Source organism: Gorilla gorilla, chromosome X (genome assembly GCF_029281585.2).
Source record: "Gorilla gorilla gorilla isolate KB3781 chromosome X, NHGRI_mGorGor1-v2.1_pri, whole genome shotgun sequence".
Taxonomy (NCBI): domain Eukaryota; kingdom Metazoa; phylum Chordata; class Mammalia; order Primates; family Hominidae; genus Gorilla; species Gorilla gorilla.
Window position 1 is genome coordinate 23,256,965 of NC_073247.2, and position 21,950 is coordinate 23,278,914.

Here is a 21,950-nt window from a genome sequence, read left to right on the forward strand (position 1 = left end):
GGCTTGACACAAAAAGATGCAAAATAGCTCATTAATATGTTTTATGTTGATTACATGTTGGAATGATAATATTTTGGATATTGGATTAAAGTGTATTATTAAAATTACCTTCACTTGTTTTTTATATTCTTTTAAAATACAGCTACTAAAGTGTAAATTACATATGTGGCTTGCATTATATTTCTTTTTAAAAAGTTTAAAATTTTTTCATAGAAACATATAGGAAACAATCATTACATTTCTTTTGGACGGTACCATTCTAGAGAGAAAAGGACTGGGCTAGAAGATCCACATTCTAATTCCTTTGCTGCTTTCAAATAGCCATGTGACTTTGGGAAATTTCTTCCGTTTCTCAGCCCTAAAATAGTCAGGGATAAATTCACTCAGCAAATACTTAGACTTCTTACTATATACAAAGAACTTGGCTAGATGATGTGGGAAATAGAAGACGTGAAACTGTTCATAAATTCAAATCATTGTTTTACCATTAATCTCTATCCATGAGTCAATGAAGATAGAAATCAACAATAGAAAATATCTCTTCATTTTTATTTTTTCCACTAACATTTTATCTTAAGATAATGTATATTTTATAAACGGTCTGAGACCCAGATCACATATGCACAGAGTATATGTTCTTTTTCTCTTCTAAGTCTTGGGTCTTTGAACAAGTGTTCCATTTTTCCAGAGGCTCCCCAACTTCAAATGTTGTTCAAGAAGTGCACTGTGGTAGACAGTTGGTGGACAGTACTCATGCCCTTCTGTTGTCCCATACCATGTTGATGGCTGGTCTTGGCCATGTAACTTGCTTTGGTCAATGAGACATTAGCAAGCAAGTTAAAAGCAGAGGTTTGATAAGCACTTGCTCACTGAGACTTATCTTCTTGGAACACTCCTTGGAACCTTGCAGCCATGCCGTAAGGAAGCCCAAACAACCATGAGGAAAGGCCCACATGGAGGAGAGAAGGGCCAGGGATTCTTTCAAACTAGTGATTCTCAACCTGTGGTGATTTTGCTCCTTGTAGGACATTTGACAATGTCTGGGGACACTTTTGGTTGTCACAGTGTGGATAGGTGCTACTGGCATCTAGTGGGTAGAGGCGAGGGAGGCTGCTAAACATCCTGCAATGCACAGGACAGTCCCACAACAAAGAATTACCCAGCCTAAATATCAGCTGTACTGAGGTTCAGAAACCTGCTCTAGACCAATGTTTCCCACAACCTGGCTCCTATGGATCAAGGATAAAGGCACTTGGGAGAGAAAGTGTTCACACTTAAATAAAATTATCTGTAGCTGCTCATTTACAAGTGACAGCTTTCTGAACAGTCTGTGACTCATGATGATTTTTCAATGATTCCCATTAGTATTCTCATCAACCCCAATGGCACATTTCACCTTGTTTACATTTAGCATTTAAGCAGAGTAACTCATCAAACTATTGAACCAACAATCATTGCATTAGTTGCCCCAACTGAGATATTGTTTCTCCTTGGTGCTATCAAGTCCATGATTTGTCACAATTCAATCCAAGCTTCCAAATCTGCAGCCATTTACCCACCCAAAGACCAGGGGCTTTAAATTTTACTGTTTTATAGTCCATCAGCTTTGGTTCTGTGTTACCAAAGAACCACAGCCCCATCATGCTAAGAGGATGCCACTTTCCCTTTGAGAAGAGCATCTATATATTTAGAAGAAACCATTATTAGTCAATTTTATCTATGAGAGAAATATTAAGAATATAAAAATTATAGTAATTTGCTGATAGTAAATTTTATTAGAAGAGTTTAAATATAACTACATTAGCAGACTCAATAAAAATTTTAAACATAGTGGGTCAAGTATAAATCTCATTGCTATGGTAATTAGCTGTGGAATACATAGATAATAAACCATTGCAGATAGGGGTTTTTGTTTGTTTTCTCACATAATAGGGCACATATGCATCTCTAGGCGGAATGAAAAAGGGCCAGAAATGCTGCTAAAATTGTCAGTTTGAATAACTTTTTGATAGGCTGGCAGATACAAAAGTTTACAAGAAACACTCGATGTGCAAAGTAACCTCCTTGCAAAGTACAAGGACCCAGATGAAAAATCCCAATGATGCGAATCATCCCTGTAATCTCCCAAATCCCATTATGAAGTCTGATTAGAGTAGGCTACAACCTAATTGCAAGTGGGCTTTGCTGTTGATGGAGAGCCAATTCTTGGCAAACATTAGTAAAACCAAGCCATTTATCTACCCGGTTGAATCAGCCTTTGTTGAGGAGTGTGAAACTGTGACCAGCATCACCAACCAGCCCTCTATAGACAGGGACTGCTGTCCTTTCTCCTACACTTGGTTTGTGCCCTGAAGTTGGCTCTGGTACTGCATTGGCATCTTGAGAAAACCTTTTTGCTGGTTTCTAGCAGGAAAGAGAGGAAGGAGGCCCTGACTCCAGGGATGTGGAGGGACTGAGCTGGACTGTCTAGGGAGATCTGTGATCCTGGGATCAGGCCCTTGAGCACCCAACAGGCAGAAGGTTGTGAAGTGCCCCAAGGACCATCACATCTACCGAAAAATGGTGAATCTGGGGGACTTGGTTTGATCCAGTGAGCCACCAAGAGCAATACTTCCCCTCAGCCTGTGATAAGGACTCACATAGTGGTTGGATTTTTTAAGGACACATGGTGCAGGGGCAACTCTGTAGTTCAGGGGTCATCAAGTTTGAACTATGAGGGACCACATGGCCAATATTTACATTTTGCAGACCAAGCAACAAAAGGGAAGATATTACGTAGGAACTTACATAACAAGAGAGAAAAAATTGTCACAATGTTTTTATTGATATAATCCAAAATACGATAATATTTGAGTACAATTATTTGCAACTCACATCTATTAATGAGAGAAAAGGAATTCTTTTGCGGGGGGGATATTTCTCTTAATTGGAGTTCAAAGGCGGTGTCTGCTATCATCACATAAAGTGCAAATGTTCATGTATGAAAACCATGCTTAGCTCTCTGGAACAAACACAGGGAGCTCTCGCGATCTGGCCCATAGGCTGTAGTTTGCAGACCCTTGCTATAGCTGAACACCAGTCGCCCACACTGGGTTTGCGGTGTTCCGGGGTGGGAAGTCGCTCCGGGCTGCGAAGCACCTCGAGGGATCCCCCCGGCCCGAACTCTCCCTCTGTGCCCAGCTAACCGCGGTTCATTGGCTCTCCCCGCGAGGCAGGTCTGGAAGATCAAGAATGAAGCTCGGAGCTCTCTCGCCGGAGCAAGGACACCTTCGGGCTTCAGGACCACCCAGGGCGTCCAAAACTGCTGCCAGGGCTGTGCCCCCGCCCCCCGGCACTTTCCAGCTCCCCCTCCACGCGCGCTCTTCCTCCCTCTCTGCCCCCTCTAGCTCCTCCTCCGGCTCCTCCCCCTCCGCTCCTCCCCTTCCCTACATCTAGCCGCCGCGCTTTCCCGCTCCCGCAGCAGCAGCCTCCCGCGTCGCTGTCGCTGTTGCCTCCGCCACCTCCTCCGCCGCCGCGCGCCCCTCGGAGTTCCGCGCCCCACCATGCCCAACATCGTGCTGTTCAGCGGCAGCTCGCATCAGGACCTGTCCCAGCGCGTGGCCGACCGCCTGGGCCTGGAGCTGGGCAAGGTGGTCACGAAGAAGTTCAGCAACCAGGAGACCAGGTGGGGGCCGTGCCGGCGGCCGGGCTAGGGAGAGCGCTGGGCACGCGGCTGCGGGGCCGGGTTGGGGGCCGGCGCCTGCCCGGGCCACCTCCGCGGACGCCGCGCTCCCCCTTCCGGGGCGGGACGGTGGCAACGCGGCCTCCGCGCCCCCGCGCCCGCGCCTGCGAAGAAACCGAGGCGGGGCGCCGCGCGTCTCGGTGCGCGCCCCGGCTGTGCCCCCGGTTGCAGGGCCTCCGGTCCTGGGACCGCGGCGACCCGGCGGTCCCGAGCCGCTCCCGGCCTCCCAGCGGTGCCGCCCGGCCTGGCGTCCCCAGCCCGGAAGGGAGACGTCTGGGCGGTCACAGACCGTCGGGGAGAGAGTGGGCGCAGCGGGCGGGAACCGCATCGGGTCAGCGCGCGGTGGAGAGACGTCCTGGGTTGGCTGGTCCCAGTTTCCGCGTCCCTACAAAGCTGAACCTCAGACCAGTGCGTGCGACTAAAGGTTTCCCCCCGTCCCCAACTCTGGTTGCACGCTGGGTTTACCTGGGGACGGTCCGAACGCTGCTTCCCCCGACCTGCCCCCAAGGGTTTGATCCAACGGGCGGAGGATCAGCGATTTTACAAGCTTCCCAGTTGACTCTCCTGAGAAGCCAGGGCGCAGACCACTGCGTTATCCAGAGGGTGCAGTTGTGCCAAGGTTTGAAAGACTGAGAACCCCAGGACGCACGTGCTGGGCTCCCCTCTGCTCCCACTACTCTTGCTGCTTTAAAGATGATGGACTTTCAGCTTCCTTCTTGTTCTAGGACTCTGCCGTGTCCAGCAACAACGCCGTGATTCGACTGTAACTTCCACCCATTTCTCAAGTCCAGGAGAGCCTCTGCCTGTGGGTCAGGTGGTGGCCATCCTCGGAAGCTGACCTGGGGGGCTCCTTTGTCTATCTGCCTGAGTCCACACAGCTTCTTGACTCATTTCAAATTGGTCTCATTTTTCCCCCTTCTTCCTCCAATGTCTAGTACCGTTAACTGTCCACAGTTACTGATAATTTTTATATCTTTGGCAAAGGTTCAATTTTACCAACATTTTCTAGAAATGGTGTTGGAACAGTTGGACACCCATATGCCAAAAAATATGAACTTCCATCCATACTTTTCACCATTTGTAAAAATTAACTTTGAAGTGGATCATAGACCTAATTGTAAAATCTAGAACTATAAAATTTCTAGCAGAAAATCTTGACTTGGGGTTAGGCAAAAATTTCTTAATGAGGAGTTATGTTAATACTGATGGGGAAGATGCTATATTTTGGCAAGTCAGCTTTTTAGGATATGTGAATCTTATGTGACTTCTTCCAGGTGGCAAATTCCAGTTATGGCTCCGATGATAATATAAGCGAAGAAACATTGTGAATGAGTGGCAGGTGGATTTTGGCTAAAGAATTCCACTCTGCAGTGTTTAATGCCGAAGTCTTGAGAGGATGGTCTAGGGCTCTGGAGAAGGATAGAGCTAGGTTTGAGTGTTGCAGTATTTTGCCAGTCTTGTTCAAGTTTCAGTCGCTGTAAGAACACGAGAAGAAGAATAGTTTTTGTTCAGAAGGTGTCGTCATATAAGTAAAGGAGAAATTTGTTGATGAAGTAAATTTTGAAAGCAAATATGTTGCCCTTCCAGGTACTCAGTGCAGCATGATCTTTTGCTAAGGAGCATGGTTAATCTAGATCAGTTCACTGCTAAGTCAGTGTTGAGTTTCTCCTAAAAATACCACATGTGCCACTGGGCAAAACTCACTCAGACATTGAAGTATGATTGTTTATACATTTGGTTCAAATATAAAGCAGACTCACTTTTATTTGTTTTTGGTATTTTATAACCATCACTTGATAATTAGAAATCGTGGGACCTCAAAAACCACTCGGCATGAAGTTTGGGAATTGCCTATATAGCTACATTTTATGTTTTTAATGCATAGAATATAAAAGGTTCACTGCCTGACTTTTCTCTTTTCCACGAACTGTACAAGTACAGAGCTTAATTTTTATAAACAGCCCTCTCTGGACCGGTTACTGTGCTAGGAATCCAGCTTTTAACTGTGTAATCGTAGAGAGGAGAAACTGAAGGGCAAAATGAAGACAAAATTGATTCAGTTCATGTAAGGGCCCCTTCTTGAATCTGTCACTGAACTAGGATCAGAAATCTGGTTTGCTGTCTCCTGGCCATCAATCCTCCCATTTTGCATTTTTTATACGCTACTTAACTGAACATAGAGCCTTCCAATTTTACCTTCTTATCCCTAAATCACTTCAGATATGCAGGGAGAGGTCCGCTCCAGCTTCACTATAGACCATGGAAATTCCATGATGACATCTTAGGACAGCAGGTGTCTAGATGTCTCTGTTGTAACATTTTACTCTGGTCAGTTAACCTGCTGGCAGAATCTTTAGCTATACTGTGAGACAAGGTTATGCAAAGTTATAGAAGGTTATCGGTTACCATGTAATAAATAAAGAGCTTAATGGCTTAAAACAGTAATTGTTGATTTGGCTTACAAATCTGCAATTTGGGAAGGGCTCAGTGAAGAAAGCTTGTTTTTGCCGCATATGGTCACAGCTGAGGCGGCTAACTGGGGCTGGAGGGTTCTTGAAGATGGCTCACATGACTGAATTTGTTACTAGCTTTTGCCTGGGAGCTTGGTTAGGAACCTCAGCTCCTCTTCTTGTAGGCCTCTCCATGGGGCTGCTTGAGCTTCCTTACAGCATGGAAGCTGGGTTCTAAGAGCGCATGTTCCAAAAGACAGGACATTGAAGCCACCAGTCCATTAAGGACTGGGCTTGCAAGTTGGTGTATCATAATTTCTGTCATATGCTGTTGGGCAAGTACAGAGCCCTCTCAGATTCAAGGGCGGGAGACTAGACCCTGCTCCTTGATGGGAAATGTGTTAAGAGTCTGTGGCTATCTTTTAGTTACCATGCCTGTTTATTGTTGAGTCAGTGACGCTCTTCAGCGTTTTTATTTGGGGGTCAATAAAGATCATCTGGCAGAATGGCAAACGGATGCTGCCTTCTAGCCACAATTTTTTAAAGACCTAGAATAAAGGTAGGCATGATCATCTTTTTGAGTAGAAGCAGGACTAGCTTTAGGGGAAAAGTTGCCATGGTGATGATATTCTCTGTCCTCCCCTGGACTGCTAGTCATATGAGAACTGAGGTTCCTGAGGAAAAACAGGCCAAAGAATCTAATCTTGTGGGATAAACGTCATAAGACCAGGAGTTGGCAAAGTTTTTCTGTAAAGGGCCAAATCGTAAATATTTTAGGCAGTGCTAGCACATGTAGTCCTGTTGCTGCTGTATCTTACAGTTCTGTAAGTTACGGTAATGTCTGTCACAGGTTAGCAGGGCTGTATTCTCTTCTGAGGCTCTAGGGGAGAATCTGTTCCCGTGCCTTTTCCGGTTTCCAGAGGCAGCCCACATTCCTTCACTATTGGCCTCTTCACCTTCAATGTCAGCAACAAAATGTTGCTGTGACCCTGCTTCTGCTGTCTCCCTCTTGCATTTTTAAGGGCCCCATGATTACAATGGGCCAATTTAAATAATCCAGGATAATTTCCCCATGTTAAGGTCAGCTGATGAGCAACCTGAATGCTATCTGCAAATTTACTTCCCCTTTGCCATATAAACTCACATATTCAAAGGATTAGGATGTAGACATCTTTAGGGGGCCATTATTCTGCCTACCACGCCATTCTTAACTCACAGGCCATAGAAAAACAGCCTATGTGCTGTGTTTTGTCAACCTCTCAGCTATATAATACTGTACTTGATTTCTGCTGTAGTTCATTTTGTGCTGCTATAACAGAATACCGGAGACTGGCTAATTTATAAACAACAGAAATTTGTTTCTCACAGGTCTGGAGGCTGGGAAGTCCAATACTGAGGGGCTGGCATCTGGCAAGGGCTTTCTTGCTGCATCATCCCATGGCAGAAGGGTGGAAGGGCAAGAGAGCATATTTGAGAGAGAGCAATAGAGGGCCAAATTTGTTAATATAATAAACCCATTCTCAAGATAATGAGCACACTCTAGCAATGATGACGTTAATCCGTTTGTGAGGACAGAGCCCTTATGACCTAATCACCTCTTAAAGGTCTCACCTGTCAATACTCCTATACTGGGGATTAAGCTTTCAACACATGAACTTTAGGGAACACATTTAAACCATAGCAATTTCCAAATTAAGTTTATGTCATAGTTGATGTAATGTTCACAAAGCAGATTTAGCTCCTTAGATCTTCAAATAGGAGGGAGCACATAGAACTCTTTCTATCCCCCTCATCCTGTGAGGTTGGCATATTTTCATCCATAGTAGAAGGCGTGCAAGAAGATGTGTGAATGTTATCAAAACTAATTTTCACAACATGTCAACTTGAAAAACTTTATTTTTATTTTCCTTTTCTTTAAAATTTTTTTTAGAGACGGGGTCTTGCTATGTTGCCCAGGCTGGACTAGAACTCCTGGGCTCAAACAATCCCCCTGCCTCAGTCTCCCAAGTAGCTGGGACTGTGGGCATGAGCCACCATGCCCAGCCTGTTTTTAAATTTTCATTAGGTATAATTGGCTCTTTTTTTTTTTTTGAGACAGAGTTTCACTTTTGTTGCCCAGGCTGGAGTGCAATGGTGCGATCCCAGCTCACTGCAAGCTCCGCCTCCCAGGTTCAAGTGATTCTCCTGCCTCAGCCTCCCGAGTAGCTGGGATTACAGGCATGCACCACCACACCTGGCTAATTTTGTATTTTTTAGTAGAGATGGGGTTTTTCCATGTTAGGCTGGTCTAGAACTCCAGACCTCAGGTGATCAGCCCACCTTGGCCTCTCAAAGTGCTGGGATTACAGGCGTGAGCCACCGCGCCCAGCCTTAATTGGCTCTTTTAAGAAAACAATTTCATTGAGTATCTGATACAGGAGAAGGGAGAAGGATAATTATTCATGTTCCTTATTTGTAATTTTAAAATATTTCATTTTGGGATGAATAAATTTACAGACAATTCTGCTATAATGTGACATATGTATTCCTAAAAATTACCACGCTATGCAAAATCAGGCAATCCAAAACCACAGGGCTTATGAGAAAAATGGGGTTAGAGACATAACATTCAAAAACTTCCTCAGTGACCCATTAAAAAATCATAGGAATGTTATATAGGTTGAGCATCCCTTATCAGAAATGCCTGGGACAACAAGTATTTCAGATTTTTTTTTTTTTTTTTTTTGCATTTTGGAATATTTCTGTTGTACTTACTGGTTGGACATTCCAAATCTCCAAAAATCCAAAATCCAAAATGCTCCAATAACCATTTCCTTTGAGCATGATGTCGACACTCAGAAAGTTTCGGATTTCAGAATTTCGGATTAGGGATCCTATCAAAATGGTAAAACACTGACATGTATTACATGCTCAAAAAATGCTGGCTCGGTGCAATGGTTCATGTCTGTAATCCCAGCACTTTGGGAGGCTGAGGTGGGCGGATCACTTGAGGTCAGGAGTTCAAAACCAGCCTGGCCAACATGGCAAAACCTCCCTCCACTAAAAATACAACAAATTAGCCAGGCGTGGTGGTGCATGCCTGTAATCCCAGCTACTCGGGAGGCTGAGGCAGGATAATCACTTGAACCTGGGTGGCAGAGGTCGGAGTGAGCTGAGATGTCACCACTGCCCTCCAGCCTGGGCAACAGAGTGAGACTCTGTCTTTTAAAAAAAAAAAAAAATTACATAAATATTATGACAGAGATGGAACTTTCCATTGAAAAATGCCTGAGGTTTAGGGTTCTCTGAAATGACATGAAAAGTTGTGACACCAAATGTGAATGAGTGTGGCTCATTGTCCTCGAGGTGTGTACGTGTGTATGTTTGTGTATTTCTAAGTGGCTCCATTCAGCTGGGTACACTGCAGTTTTCTGCAGTCTCGGGATAAGAGGTTGTGCATAAGAAAACACGAAATTCATGCTATGCTCAAATTGTTCCAAATAATATCAATCATTGGAACAAATTTGCCTTTTCAAAACATAGCAGAGCTGACCATCTTCTTGGTTTGGACGCAGAGCTCTGGGAAGGACATGTCTGAGCACACAGCACTATTTTCTGTTTCTTCCCACCAAAGGAATATGCCAGGGATGAGCTGGCTCTCCCTCTCATGTTGGACATCCAGAATTCTGTACCTGGAAATACAGAAACTTCCAGACATGCAATTTTCAAAAACTTAGCTGCTATTTACTCTTTCTCCAGAAGCTACGCAAGGATGCCAACCAGCAAAACAAGGAAGTATACCAAGAAAGAGGATACAGAAAATGGCAAATGGAGTGCAGGAGAGGGGGCAGGGAATCCCCGGATGGCAGCTGTGCACAGGCAGAGAGATAACCCAGGCCTGCCACCCCTGGGAGGGATGCCTGCAAGACGATGAAATGCAGATGGGACTTGAGGCCTCTGATCCTGGGAGATTTTGATTGTTAGTGAAGGGTTTAGGGTGGAATCTGGATTCAGGATTCAGAAAACTTAGCAGATAAAAAGGTAAGAGAATGACCTCCAGGGAAAATAAAAAGAAAAGATGTGCATAAAAAGAAAATACAAGCATTCGTTTAAGTTAATTGCATTGGCAGAGCTCTGAGCAGCATTTGCGCAGTTAAAAACGTACAGTCAATCTTTAATGTGAATATTGATCTATATTGGGATGATGGCGAGATGGGAAGTTTACATTGCAAGTGATGGAACTGAATGGAAATAGAGTTCAATCCTCATCTTCCATAGTGAGAAGTCAATACACTTTGCCTAAAATGAAAAATCAAGACACAGCAATACACACATAGTAGCTAGACTTGAAGGAAAGTATCTAAAAACCCTATCAAGTGTTGAAATTGGTGGCCTCTGGGCACTTCCTCTGTTATACGTCTTACAGAATGGTTTGAATTTTTTAAGCAATATGACTGTATAACTTTAATAAAAAACTAAAACTAAATGTAGTATTTTGCAGAAAAGAGTTAACATAGCAGGCCTGAGACTTAGGCCTGTTCGCAAGGTTGGCCCTTGGCTGGCCTCTGGGAGCTTAGATTTTGCAAGGGTACCCACCATTTCCCAGTAAGGATGGCTCACTGCATAAACTCTTAAACAATTGATAAACAATGTGGTTCATGCTGAATGCCTGTGAGTCTGACATTTTGGTATGTGCTAGGCAGAGGGTGCTTATATGACCAGCCCACAATACAAACCCCGGGACTTGAGTCTCTAAGCAGCTTGCCTGGTAGAGAGCCCTTCACACGTGTTGTCACAGCTCACTACTGGGGCATTAAGCTCTACCTCTGACTCCCCTCAGGGAGGAGTCTTGGAAGCTTGCACCCTGTTTCCCCCAATTTCACCCCATGCACCTTTTTCCCTTTGCTGAGTTTGCTCTGTGTCCTTTCTCTGCAATAAATTACAGCCATGAGTGCAACTATTAGGCTGAGTCCTATAAGTCATCCTGGTGATCATCAAACCTAGGGGTGGTCTCAGGGATGCCCAAGATGCAAATATGCTTCAATATTAACTGATGGCAGTTTTCTTTTCCTAGCGTGGAGATTGGTGAAAGCGTGAGAGGGGAAGATGTCTACATCATCCAGAGCGGCTGCGGGGAAATTAACGACAACCTGATGGAACTCCTCATCATGATCAATGCCTGCAAGATTGCATCATCATCCAGAGTGACTGCCGTGATCCCGTGTTTCCCATACGCCCGACAAGATAAAAAGGACAAGGTAGGAGTGGTGTGTCCTGCCCTAGAAACCTGCTGTGGGCCACTGTCAATGTTGTTTTTCCTCATTTATCCCCTTGATTAGAATTATCTGGAAGATGTTGGCTTTTTCCTTTGATGATCAAGTAAATATGCTTTCTTATTTTGTTTGTTGAAGATTTGGCTTTGAACCTACCCTGACATTAATATTCAAAGAAACAGGTAATGCATATTTTTGCAGGTATTAAAATACCATTATTGTCCTTGTTATAATGAAATTGTTGTATGTCTTTGTGGTGGTGGATAGAACTAAATACACACACACACATGCACAAGAGTACAAGTCAAACTAGAGCACATCTGAATCAGAGCACTGGATTGTATCAGTTGCAGGGTCCTGGCTGTGATACCGTGTTATAGTTTCACAAGACGTTACCACAGGGAACTAGGTAAAAGGTTCACAGGATCTCTGCGTTGTTTCATACAACTGCATGTCTATCTACAATTCCCCCGAAATAAAAAGTTTAATTAAAAAAAAAAACCCATGATCTCTTTTTAACCTTTTAAAAAGAACAGAAATAGTATCATTGAATTATGTTTTTCACAACATTAGCATCAGAGGAGGCTCTGTGAGTCTTTAGAAAAAAATTGAAGAAAATGTGGTTGGTCTTTGCCTTTCAGAGCAACAGAGAAATCGGAGGTTGAGAAGAACTTTGAAGGAGATTGTATTAGTTTTCTAAGCCGTCATAAGAAATTACATAAACCGCGTGGCTTAAAAGAGCAGAAATTTTTCCCTCACAGTTTCGGAGGCCCAGAAGTGTGAAATCAAGGAATGGGCAGGGGCACGCTCCCTCTGAAGGCTGTAAGGGAGGCTGCTTCCTCGCTTCTTCTAACTTCTGGTGTCTCCTTGCATTCCTTGGCTGTGGCTACATCACTCTGGTCCCTGCCTCTCTCTTCACCTGGCCTCTTCCCTGTGTCTCTTCTCTGTTTCTTATAAGGACACTGTCATTGGATTTCAGGCCTAACCTAATCCAGAATGAACTCAACTTAATCTTTACCTTTGTTATATTTGCAAAGACCCTATTTCCAAAATGAGGTCACATGCTGAAGTTGTGGGTGGACATGAGTTTTGGAGGGATATTGTTTGACCTACTACAGTGGTCAACTCCCAGCTGTTGTGTGTTCCGTATCTTATGGATAGATAGATGTTCAGCCAGGCTCAGCGAGAATCCTGCCAGTTTTCAAGACACACTGCTGTTCTGTGATTTGGTAACTCAGTGCAAGAAAGGTTTTCCCCAATATGCTGCTTTTTATCTCCATAATTCATTTCTGAAACAACACAGATTTCTGAAGCAGCACACAAGATCCCCTCATATTTGAAAAAAAACCCTTTATAAATTTGAATTCATATAGCAAAGTCCCCCTGAATTTTAATCCCAGTCTCCTCAAGACATGGTTTCCATTCCCTGTCTTGAAGATGGCCAGTCAGTTAATTTCTCACCTAAAATCTAATTAGAAGGGTCCACATACTTTATCTGTAAATGGCTATATGGTCTGTGTTGCAACTATTCAACTCTGGTTGTACTTCAAAAAGAGCAATAGACAATATGTAAATGAATGGGTATGGCTGTGTTCCAATAAAACTTTATTTATGGACAGTGAAATGTGAATTTCATATTATTTTCACATGCCTTGAAACACTATTTTGAATTTTTTTCAACCATTTAAACATGTGAAAGCCATTATTAGCTCACAAGCAGTACCAAAACAAGTGGCTGGTGGCTGGTGGCTAGTGGCTAGCTGGATTTGGCCTATAGGCCACAGTTTGCCAACCCCTGTATTAGACCATTGATAGATCACGCGCGCGTGTGCGCGTGTGCGTGTGTGTGTGTGTGTGTGTGTTTATGATCTAAACTTGACCTTGGGCAGCCAAAACCTTAGGTCACATACACTGCTGTGAAGCTGTATCCTCCCACTAGCTATTTATACAGACAGCTCCTTTTATTTTAAACTTGATTTAAACTGTATTTTTAGCTGTTAAATTTCAGTTTTCTAATTTTGTCCCATTGGTATAATCTGTTGTCTTAGCTATTCTTCCCATCTGTGTGTTTCCACAGGATTGTTTAGCATCTTTCTCCTTGTCATATCACATCCATGTCATAGAAGAGCTAATTTTCTGCCATTATTTCTTCCTTCCTTGTGGTTTAGTAAATTCTCACATTGTAGCTGGTTTTTTGTTGTTTGTTTGTTTGTTTGTTTGTTTTTGAGACGGAGTCTCACTCTGTCACCCAGGCTGAAGTGCAGTGGCACGATTTCAGCTCACTGCAACCTCCGCCTCCCAGGCTCAAGCAGTCCTCCTACCTCAGCCTCCCGAGTAGCTGGGACTACAGGTGTGCACCACCATGCCTGGCTAATTTTTGTATTTTTGGTAGAGACGAGGTTTCGCCATGCTGGCCAGGCTGGTCTCGAACTCCTGACCTCAAGTGATCTGCCCGCCTTGGCCTCCCAAAGTGCTGGGATTACAGGCATGAGCTACCGCACCTGGCCTGTAGCTGTATTTTTAATCAAGCTCTTTCACTCACAATAGATTTTATATTTTGTATTTGGCCCTAAGATATTGAATATATTGTAACTTCTTTAGAAAATTACTCCTTTTATCATTACACATGCCCTCCTCCACTATTACCCAATTTGTAACCCCATTTTGTTCTTTAAGTGATAAAATATTGGAAGCTCTACATTTTTGTTAGCACATATCTGATTTGCGGTGACCTCTTTTTACAAAGTTGTATTTTCAAAATGTTTTCTTATTTGAGTTGGAGAAACTAGCACTGTTTTTTCCCAATCCTTCTATTGTAGGAGATGTGATGCAGTCCAGCCTCCATCCCCTAGTTGCCAGTAGTGCTCCCAGCCACCACTAACAAGAGCCCTGTGGATTTCTGGAACTCCAGTGGCTATAACTTGTTTTTGTTTTGTTTTGTTTGAGGTGGAGTTTCGCTCTTGTTGCCCAAGCTGGAGTGCAGTGGTGCCATCTCAGCTCACTGCAACCTCTGCCTCCCAGGTTTAAGGATTCTCCTGCCTCAGCCTCTCAAGTAGCTGGGAAGCATGCGCCACGACGCCTGGCTAATTTTTTGTATTTTTAGTAGAGACAGGGTTTCACCGTGTGGGCCAGGCTGGTCTCGAACTCCTGGCCTCAAGTGATCTGCCCGCCTCAGCCTCCCAAAGTGCTGGGATTACAGGCATGAGCCATCGCGCCCAGCCGGCTTTAACTGTTTTGTGGAACTGTGTTGTCTAACTAGCTAGTAGCAGCTTTCCTGATGTTAGACAGATGTGTTTTTCATTTTGACCCATTGTGAAAACATATTTCTTTTCTTTCTTCTACCCTTTCTTTAATCACTTTGCTGTAAGTGTGTTTCTTGGTAATAACATTGTAGCTGCTTTTAATTTTTTATCCCAGTCAGACAATTCCATGACTTTCTGAGCTTAACTGCTGATAGAAGAGAGGTCTTTCATCATCAACCACGCAGAGGCAGGGCGGTTGGTAACATTTGAGAGACAGTGTGTGTAGTGGCTTAGGAAGTCATGTGGTTTCTCGTTAGAGAACACAGCTAGGAAAGAAGGAATCACAGTGGGGTGTATTAGTTTCCTAGCACTGTTATAACAAATTACCACAAACTGGGTGACTTAAAACAACAGAAATATGTTCTCTTAAGTGCTAGAGGCCAGAAGTCCAACATCAAGGTGTTGGCAGACGAATATTCCTTTTGGAGGCTGCAGGGGAGGCTCCTCCTTCCTTGCCTCTTCTAGCTCCTGGTGACTGCCAGCCTTGAGGCCACATCACTCTAATCTCTGCTGGAATCTTCGCATGGCCTCCTCTTTGTCTCCATCAGATCTCTCACTCACTCTCTCATTTTTAATTTTCTTTTTAGAGACAGGGTCTCGCTTCGTCACCCAGGCTGAAGTGCGGTGGCACAATCTTAGCTCACTGCAGCCTCAAACTTCTGGGCTCAAGTGATCCTCCCACCTCAGCCTCCCAAGTAGCTGGGACTACAGGTGCACACCACCACGCCTGGCTAATATTTTTTGCTTTTTGTAGAGGCAGTGTCTCACTATGTTGCCCAGGCTGGTCTTGAATTCCTGGGCTCAAGAGATCCTCCTGCCTTGGCCTTCTAAAGTGTTAGGATTAAAAGCATGACCACCACACCTGGCATCTCTCTTTAAAGGATACATGAGGTAGCATGTAGTGTTCACCTGAATAATCCAGGATAATCTCCCCATCTCAGGATCCTCAATGTCATCACATCTGCAAAAACCTTTCCAAATAAGGTAACATTTACAGGTTCCAGGGATTGGGCTCTGATATTTTTGGGGCCACCATTCAGCTCACTTCAGGAGGCCTTAAAGGAAGTCACTGATGTGTTAAGAGACGAATATTTTAAGGACACTTTGAGCTTTGAGATAGTACATATCATTTATCATCTAGGCCAGGATGCTTTCAAGATTGAAAGGGAGCTCTATGGATAACTGTGTTGGGAAACAGGTGTCTGCCTAGACTGTCCTGGGCAAGTGACATAGGGCCACCCTCTCTATAGCCTCTGGAGGTGGCCAAGACACATAAGCTGTTCTGACACCATTATTTCTGACATGTCTGTGTAGTCAGTGTGACTCATTATAGTGAGGAGATAATTTTGTTCTTTCCGCAAACTTCTGAAAGGGGAATTCTTAATTCTTAATTTTATCTAGTATTTGAGGTGTGCCTTTGCTTTATTTTTTTAAGACAGAGTCTTGCTCTGTCACCCAGGCTGGAGTACAGTGGCACAATCTTGGCTCACTGCAACCTCTGCCTCCAGGGTTGAAGCAATTCTCCTGCCTCAGCCTCCCAAGTAGCTAGGATTATAGGTTTGTGCCACCACACCTGGCTAATTTTAGTATTTTTAGTAGAGACAGGGTTTCGCTATGTTGGCCAGGCTGGTCTCGAACTCCTGACTTCAAATGATCTGCTCACCTCGGCCTCCCAAAGTGCTGGGATTACAGGTGTGAACCACCGCGCCTGGCCCACCTTTGCATTTTTTAAATGGCTGATAATACTTTTCCTAACTATTCCTTCCTTACCTTGGATCACGTGGCTTGGCTTTGTACTGAGAAACTGTACTTTGGTGAGGGGAACTGGGATTTAGTAAGCACCTAAGAGAGATGGCCAGAGCCTGTCAGCATACTTCATCTCTTAGAATCTCTTAGACAAGTGCTACTGTTTACCAGTACAGGTGAATGATGAGGAGACCAAGCATGATTGGGGTGGGGGTGAGGGTTAGGGGAAATGCACTTCTACCTTTTTGCTTCATTTAGGAAGGTATAAAGCCATGTGGCTTTAGATTGTGATGAGAAGCTGTGACCTACACTTGATCTCTCATCCCAGAAAGAAAATTCTCCTGCACAGCCGCAGGAGGAGCTCTGGGCAGCCCTCCGAGACTTTCTGTTGTGCTGTTTCCTTCCCTTAGGGCTGTATTACCTATGACATCTAATGACAATGAAATTCTGTGTAATTGCTCTTCTTGGAATGCCTTGCAAAGAAGCCCAGAAAAAAAAAATCTGGAAGCTTTTAACCAGATTCAAAGCTGGTTTTGTTTTTTTCTGTAAACCTTGCTGCTGCTTTTTAAGCAAGCCCTGCACATATGTAACATTTTATTTGGGGTTTTCTTTGTATGTACAAGACACCAGGGACAGATTCTGACGGTGAAGGAATGGTTTCATAAATTAGGACACATCCATACAATGTAATATTAACATAGAAAAATAATGATGATGTAATATTAATTGTAAAAGACATGGTGCCAAGTGGTCTGAGCTCTGGCACTGAGAATCAAGTAGGCTCAGATTTGAATTCCAGCCCATTATTTACTCAGTTTGTCCTTTGTAAAAGTTACTTAAACTGTCTGTATCTTTAGTTTCCTTATCTGTAAATTAAGTACGACACTAGCTACTATTTATGAAGTACCTACCATATTATGATACATGAGTGGGCAAACTTTTTCTGAAAAGAGCTGGATGTCAAACATTTTGGGCTTTGTGGGCCGTTGGGTATCTATTGCAGCAGCTCCACTCTGCCATTTTAGTGTGAAAGCAGCCATTAGTCAATGTGTACATGAACGGGTGCGGCTGTGTTCCAATAAAACTTTATGTGCACTGAAATATGAACCTCATATAATCTTCAGATGTCACAAAATATTGTTCTTCTTTTGATTGTTTTTCAACTGTTTAAAGACATAAAAACCATTCTTAACTCACAGGTTATGCAAAAACAGGCCGTGGGCTAAGTTTGGCCATGGATTCTAATTTGCCGGTCCCTGCTATAGAAGACACTCAATAACTGCTGGTTCCCTTCCCTGGTAAAAACAGTAGGTTGGGCCGGGCATGGTGGCTCACACATGTAATCCCAGCACTTTGGGAGGCCAAGGTGGGCGGATCACCTGAGGTCAGGAGTTCGAGAAGAGCCTGGCCAACATGGTGAAACCCCATCTCTACTAAAAATACAAAAATTAGCCAGGCCTGGTGGCGTGTGCCTGTAATCCCAGCTACTCAGTGGGCTGGGGCAGGAGAATTGCTTGAACCCAGGAGGCAGAGGTTGTAGTGCAGTGAGCTGAGATCTCAGCACTGCACTCCAGCCTGGGTGACAGAGCGAGACTCCGTCTCAAAAGGAAAAAAAAAAAAAAAAGTAGATTGTGGGCAAGACTGGGAATAATTACTTCTGAGGCGGGTAAAGGACTTGTAGTTTGGGGATTTCTTTTTTCTTTTTTCAAAATCATTTTCAAGATCATGTTCTATTTTCCATAAGATTTTCTTTTTTTCCCTTTTTGTAGCAGAGAAATTGAGAACAGTTTTTCCTGATGTGAATTTCTACAGTCTTGTAATTTTTTTAAAAGCCTGTCAATTTTACACTTTTCAAAAGGTGATATTTGATGCCTTGAATAACATCTGGAATAGCCTGGGACTCTGTCATGATTGGGCTGACTTGCAAAACATTTGACTTTTATGCATTTTTCACTAAGGGAGCTGAATGTTTTATTTTTGGCTACTGTACCTTGACACTACCTTTGTTTCAATGCTGTACTTACTTTTCTTTGTATAGGCTAGCAAGTCAGTTAACTAGTAAATCATTTTTCCTGTAAGATTCAGTTGGGTATGAGCCAAACTCTGAGACACAGAACAGAAACCAAATTTGTAAACAAGGTGTGAAGAAGAAAATCAGAAAGCGTGAATTTAGGAATTACCCTGTGGTTTGGATCCTAGAAGTTAAGAAACACTGGATGCCACTGAGGAGAGATGAGAAGGGAGGATTCTTTTTGCTGGCGTCTTAGTCTGTGCTACTGTAACAAAATACCACACACTGGGTAATTTATAAAGAACAGAAATATTCTTTGGTGCTGGGCATGGTGGCTCACGCCTGTAATTCCAGCACTTTGGGAGGCCGAGGCGGGTGGATCACCTGAGGTCGGGAGTTCGAGACCAGTCTGACCAACATGGAGAAACCCCTTCTCTACTAAAAATACAAAATTAGCCGGGTGTGGTGGCGCATGCCTGTAATCCCAGCCACTCGGGAGGTGGAGGTTGCGGTGAGCCGAGATCACACCATTGCACTCCAGCCAGGGCAACAAGAGCGAAACTCCATCTCAAAAAAAAAGAAATATTCTTCGAACGTGTGTCCTGGGAGGGGGAAAAAAAGGACAAAAATGTATTTTCTCATAGTCCTGGAGACTGGAAGACCAAGACCAAGCACTAGCATTTGGTGTCTGGTACGGGCTGCGTCCTCCAGAGGGAAGAATGCTGTGTCCTTACATGATATAAGACAGAAGGGCAAGTTTGCAAAATGCTGCCTGAAGCCTCCTTTAGAAGGACCTTAATCCCGCTCTCAAGGGAGCAGCCCTCAGGGCCTAATCACCTTTTAAAGGCCCTACTTCTTAATCCTATCACATTGGCAACACCTGAATTTTGGAGGGGACCTTTCAACCCGTAGTAACTGATTCGACAATTGTAGGAAAAGCACAAAATTGATTAGTATTGCAAATCAGGTTCTATTACAAAGCAGTTGTAGCAACTGATTTGCTCTTTTTATTATCCTGGAACTTTGTTACACTAAATAATTCTCACAATTAGTGAGGCTAATGAGTAAGCCTTGGACATTTAGTGTTAATAGAGATTCTGTTAGTAAATATTTATTGAAGAACTATTGAATGCAGAGTGTGGAGCTGTGTTCTGCGGATGATGTGAAAATCTCCAAAACCAATTGTTTGCCCTTGAGGGATGTATTCTAATTGTGAACTATGACATTTGTACATAAAATTCTCTGAACATCTATCTTTCAGCAGGTATCACAAGGCAGTCCCAAATGGTAGGGCCAAATGCTTACCGATTCTGTGCCCCCTTAGAAAGGAGAGATGATTCCTGGAGTTCTGCCTTAAAATTGGGAGATTTGAACCAGACTTGGAGGATCAAACACATTGGCTCAGCAGAGGCGGTGGAATAGGGACAAGGCAGGCATGTGGGTATAATGGCCAGGCTTCAAGTGTTTTCTAGAGGAGGAAGAGCAGCCCCAAGGCCGACTTCAAGGAGGCTTCCTGAAGCAGAGGTGTGAGAAAGGAGCTGTTCCTAGTAGGCTGCAGCCAGAATGGCCAGAGAACTTTGGAGAATAAAGCTGCAAAAATTCGATTTTATCCCAAAGGCAACATGGAATATAGTACGGGGGAGTTAAATGATGAAAACATGAGTTATGATCTATAATTAGTGGAGAAGATTGAAAAAATAAAAAAACAAGAAAAATATATTTTCCTATAATCTCACATTCCAGAAACATCTGTTAACGTTTTAGAGTGTTTTCCTCTCATTCTTTTCTTTCTGTTTTGAACATACATGCATACCTTTTTTTTTTTTTTTTTGAGATGGAGTCTCGCTCTGTCGCCCAGGCTGGAGTGCAGTAGTGCCATCTCAGCTCACTGCAACCTCTGTCTCCCGGGTTCAAGCGATTCTCCTGCCTCAGCCTCCCAAGTAGCTGGGACTACAGGCATGCGTCACCACGCCTGGCTAATTTTTTGTGTTTTTAGTAGAGACAGCGTTTTCACCATGTTAGCCAGGATGGTCTGGATCTTCTGACCTCGTGATCCGCCCGCCTCGGCCTCCCAAAGTGCTGAGATTACAGGCGTGAGCCACCGCGCCCCATATATACCTATTTTTGATAAAATATATATTTCTTTTTAAAAAGTGGTATATTAGGGAAAACACAAATAATCTGTTAACATTTTCGATGTAATTCCTTCCTGCATGTGTTTTTACATGAATGTGTGTGTGTGTGTGTGTGTGTGTGTGTGTGTGTGTGTGTGTGTAACAAGGATCATTTGTTACTATTTTGAATGAAATCTTTTTTTAAGCTTTTATTTTCTTTTTTGTGGCTGATATATAGAAATACTGTTGTTTACAACAAAATGCTGAACGCCACCTAGGTCTAATCATGTGTCTATATAATTTCTTGGATTTCTTTGATGTGGGCAGTTGTATTGTCCATAATTTATGATGTGGAAACCAAAGCTATAGAAAAGTTAGGCAATTTTACAAAGAACATAATATCAGTAAATGACACTAAGTATGAAATTAAATAGTAACTATTATCAATCCCCTTACAGTATTCATTCTTTGACCTTGTTTTTTTCCATTTGTAATAGTGTTAGCGTCCAACTGTCAGCTCATGTCCAAATGTCGGCTCATGAATTCCTCTTTAATAGCTGGACTTCTTTTAGCCTCTGGCTGTGTGAGGGTCTCTTGACCTCAGTGATCTCACATGTGCCACTCTGTCCTTCTAGAACACTATTCTCCTCGCCTTTGCTAAACTTGCCTTAAAAGTGATTTCCTCAGAGGGACCGCTAATAATGATCTTGTTTAAACTTTATGTCCTTCCTACTACTATCATCTCTCTCTCTCGGTACCTTTTATTTCTACACACTTACCATGATTTCAGTTACACAAATTGTGACATTACATGTACATATGTTTAACTGTTTGCTTCTTTCGTATTTGTTCTCTATACCCAGCGTCAAGCACTTAGTTTTGCAGTAGTATATGTAAATAGTAAATATTTGCTGAATAAGATGGAATGAATATATCTTTTGCTGTCACAACATGTATAATTTTCTTTTTGATGCTTCGTTGATTGCATCTATGATTTATCCTTCTCATGTACGTCCTAGTGGGAGGAATCTAACAGTATCCATCTTTTCCTGTTATAAAATTAATGTTCTTACTTTAGAGTCGTGCCCCAATTTCTGCAAAACTTGTGGCCAATATGCTGTCGGTGGCTGGGGCGGATCACATCATCACCATGGACCTGCATGCTTCTCAGATACAGGTATCCGTGTTTTCCTTCTGCAAATGGTTAAATCAAGTCTGTTAAATTAAATAATCTTAGAAGAGGTAACATTACTTGTGTTTGAGTTTATATATGGCTACTCTCTTGGATTTTTGTCTTTACTAAACTTGAAAATATAATTTGATATTAGTACTTCCAGTCTCTATCACCACCTTG

General features: G+C 43.2%; 1 protein-coding gene across 1 annotated transcript in view; it reads left to right on the forward strand.

Annotated features, from left to right (window-relative positions):
- The first annotated feature begins 3,172 nt into the window (after positions 1–3,172).
- PRPS2 (phosphoribosyl pyrophosphate synthetase 2) overlaps positions 3,173–21,950 on the forward strand; it is a 33,510-nt gene continuing 14,732 nt past the window's right edge. Inside the window, exons 1-3 of the mRNA XM_019019570.4 lie at positions 3,173–3,664; positions 11,225–11,408; positions 21,675–21,773. Of these exons, the coding sequence (XP_018875115.1) occupies positions 3,543–3,664; positions 11,225–11,408; positions 21,675–21,773 (405 nt within the window). The 5' untranslated portion in view covers positions 3,173–3,542. The remainder of the gene's footprint in view (positions 3,665–11,224; positions 11,409–21,674; positions 21,774–21,950) is intronic.